Raw genomic sequence first — 3744 nt, forward strand, 5'->3', positions numbered from 1 at the left:
AATATTTTTTTGCACGAATCTTGCAGCTTTAGTGTGTGATGGATAACTTAGATGTGACATAACTAAAAAACATCTAGATGTGTTTTAGTCAAACTGTATATAAAACCGAAGGAAGTACTATTCTCGGCCGTATCTCTACTTTAATTGATTTATTTTGAGGAGGAAAGTAGCACTCTGCATTAAATTGGTTGACAGCTATAGTCATCTAGCTATACGTGACTTGAATTAAATAGCAGGAGACCAGAATCGTCCCTTTGTCTGTGCAGAAGGAGAGAAGCTTTTCATGCCTAAAATAAAATCGGAGAACACGTAGTCACGTACACCTCGTGACACTGCCACAAAAAGGTTCACACCATTATGCAGCGAACAGCACACAGTATAGTACTATAAGATCATATCATCGCACGATCATATGAACGATACAACCCTCGGCAGAACACCGGAGCAGAGTATATATAGTGCTGTAGTTTATTAAAACAGGTGAAAGCAAATAGTAGTCGTAGTTAACGTTGGACTTTTGAGTACTTTTCATCCAAGCTCTGTAGTATGCCGGCCGTCGTCACTTACTTGGCCACGAGGGCCTCCTTGCCGCCGCCGGCTGCGGCCTTGGCCTTGCCGCCGTCCTCCTTCTCGAAGGCGGAGACGGGGAAGGTCCTCCCGAGCCCGGTGGGCGTCTTGAAGGTGATCTTGGAGGGGTCGTCCTTGTCGATGTACATGTCGCAGAGGGTGATCCAGATGAGGAGCTCCTTGCTCTTGACCCCGGTCATGCGCTTCATCTTGCGGTCCTCGACGAAGGCCGTCACCTCGGTGCCGTACGAGACCTGCCGCCCGATCTGCTTGAAGGTGTGCGTGAGCGCCTTCTTCTGGCGCAGCCAGACGAAGCCGGTGGCGCGGTTGTAGCCCACCTCCTCGATGTCCGCCAGCGGCAGCAGGCCCAGCGGCATGTTGGTCTCCGCCAGCAGCTCCACCGCCTTCTCCGCGCACAGCGCCGCGCCGTGGTACACCTCCGCGCCCTCCCTCTGAGCCTCGATCGCCTGCGCCATCTCGACTCAAATCTTTCCTGGAAGTAAACTCAGATTCAACTGTTGTGGATGGGGTCGACGCGCTCGGGTTGCTGGGGCCTTTTTTGGTCTTGGGGATTTGGTTTGCTGTTGTGGGATTTGGGGTGGGGAAGGGCGGATTTTATAGGTGGAAAGCAGGTTGGTGTTTTCCGTTCCGGGATGGATGCCGTCGGAAAGCTGGGGAGGAAGACGGTTGGGAGGGGCGATTTAAGGCGAGGGCTTATTAATGCGTAGGGAGGAAGACGGTTGGGTCTCCGGCTCTCCGACGCACGCAGTCGGCGGCGTCTGGTTGATGGACTCCTTGGGGAAATATCAGGCCTACCGGGTCTCAAATTCGACCGCAACTCTCTTTTTTTTTCGCGAATATATTCGACCGCAACTGATGAGTTGTTGAACATGTGCGTAATTTTGAGATTCTCGGATGACTTTTTTGCAGAATGTTCAAGACCTTCTGGGAGTCGTCGAATCTGAAATCTAAACGCTCTTAGAAGCCCATATCACGGTATCACCTAAGGGGCCGGTAGCACCTGATATCTTCCTTGGATTCCTTGCATTTCCACTTTTAAGCTTGCATAATGAATGATGCAGGTTTATGTCGTTTCGTGGGTATTAATACTACGAGACGTATGTGATGGCCGTCAATCTCAAGATGTTGTGTCGGCTTAATGTCTCGGAGGTATTCATAGGGGTAGGATGTGCGTGCGTGCGTTTATAGGATGAGTGTATGTGCGTGTATATGGGCCGCTCAGCTTGTATTGTGTTCAAAAATTGATCGCTGATCATGACAGTTTATTAAACTGATGGATGCAGATGGTACAAAATTAGTTGTGGTGGCAGGAATCCCCCCTTCCTTTCATCCCATGAGCGACGGGGGGTATGGGACTCTAGCTTGCCACCAAACCTCCATTTCCTTCCTTTCCTTCTTCCCCGTTGCCACCAAGAGGGGTCGTCGGGCCTCCCTCCTATGACCGGCCGGGAGGAAACCCTAGCTTGGCAACAAACCTCCCTCCTCTTCCTACCCTCATCCCCGTTCGTTGTTGAGAGGCGTCGTTGGGGCTCCCTCCCGTGAGTGACCTCCAACAAACCTCTCTCCCCTTCCTTCCCTCCTCCTCTGCCGTTGTCGAGAGCCTGACCAATGATGACGGTGGTGGGGTCTTTCTTCCCTTTCACTCATTCCCCAGCGGCTGGTACTGGGCGGTTGGTTGAGCAACGACGTTGCGCTACCAAGGGACGAAGTGACGTGGTTGCGTGAGCGTTTGGTGGTGGCGCGACGATGACTTGGGCATCAGCATGTTGGCTGCATCCCAGCCAAATCCGTTGGATCTGGAACCTAGGGGACGGTTAGCGGCGCAGCATGGTGGCAGTGGCCCCGTCTGGTTTGCTGGGGTGGTCTATGAAAACGAGTGATGGCCTCTCACGATGTTTGTTGACATGTCGACATCGTGATGACCATGGTGATTTGGCGGGTAACGTCGTGGTGGCAGTTGGACTGACATTGGCTCATCGGTTGCCGGCTCAAGTGGGCACTCCTAGAGTCCGTCTGCGGCAACTGTGGTGTGGCTGGTTCGTACCTCGCATCAGTAGGCGGGTGGCTGGAGCTTTCCACATCGAATCAGGCATGGGGCCATGGTGGGGCGTCACAGGGGTTGTGTGTGGAGAGGTGGTGGGAGGGTTGGATGGATCCGATGAGGTCATGCCACCCATCGCCGGTGAAGAGGGTGTCAGTCGTGGACGAGGTCCCCTCCCGCACTTTCACCTCTTCTTGGCCTAGTTGTTCCTGTCCCTGGACGATATGGACAAGCTGATAGTTTGTGGCTCTGTCGATGGTCTGGGTGTGCCAATTGATGCTTCGCCCATGGCTATGGATGCTCTAGGGTGCCTTGTCTCCAGGGAGGCGGCCTTGGCGGTGGGAGTTGTGGTGCTCGTGGGCTGAGCTGACGGCTCAGTTTCGAGCTAGCTACCATGTCCATTGGGGAGACATGGTGGATGGTGCCTAACATTCCATGACGTGGTGCGGCATATGTTTTCATGAGTAATCGCACCCTAGTCGAAAGCGGATTGTGCTTGCTGGGAGAAAACCCTGTCCAGCTTTCGCCAGGTGAAAGCACAAGTGCTCCCTAGGTGGTTTTGGTAATTAATGACAACATATCTCTTGTTGGACTAACATTTCTATCTAGTATGTTTCAGATAAGTTCAACAATGGAGTGGCATGGACTAAAGGTCGTGGGAAGTTCTCCAAGATGCTAAGGACAAAGGATTGGCTAAAGCTTAAAGCTCAAGACTCTTCATTTTACATTTTAGTGATCCAAGATCACATTGAGTCCATAGGAAAAGCCAATACTATCAAGGAGGGATGAGGTGTTGCTTAATGAGCCTCTTGCTTCATGTGCTTAATGATATGCTCCAAAACCCTCAGCTACTTTCCCACTTCCTCATATGACCTAAACCCAAAGCCAAACTCGGACCTACCGATTCTTTCTATCCGGCGCCACCGAGTTTCACTTGTCATAGCCACTGCCAGAAACTCTAATCAGTTCGGTCTCACCAATGGGATCTCGGTCTCACCGAGATGGGCTTGCAAACTCTCTGTTACCTATTGCAATATTTTTGGTCCCACCGAGATATGCAATCGGCCCCACCGAGTTTGCTTGGCCAACTCTCTGTTTCGCTTATTAGCCAAATC

General features: G+C 51.9%; 1 protein-coding gene across 1 annotated transcript; it reads right to left on the reverse strand.

The window, feature by feature from the left end:
- Nucleotides 1-379: 379 nt before the first annotated feature.
- Nucleotides 380-1259, reverse strand: LOC125543220 (uncharacterized). The gene has a single exon (XM_048706490.2). It carries the CDS (start codon nucleotides 1041-1043, stop codon nucleotides 564-566), a length of 480 nt encoding a protein of 159 aa, XP_048562447.1. The 5' UTR covers nucleotides 1044-1259; the 3' UTR covers nucleotides 380-563.
- Nucleotides 1260-3744: the final 2485 nt, after the last annotated feature.

This window comes from Triticum urartu, chromosome 3A (assembly GCF_056163025.1).
Source record: "Triticum urartu cultivar PI428250 chromosome 3A, HENAU_Tu73, whole genome shotgun sequence".
Lineage (NCBI taxonomy): Eukaryota > Viridiplantae > Streptophyta > Magnoliopsida > Poales > Poaceae > Triticum > Triticum urartu.

Excerpts from the sequence above, each read along its gene's own strand:
- LOC125543220 (XM_048706490.2), bottom strand. The coding sequence starts at position 1,043 with ATGGCGCAGGCGATCGAGGCTCAGAGGGAGGGCGCGGAGGTGTACCAC.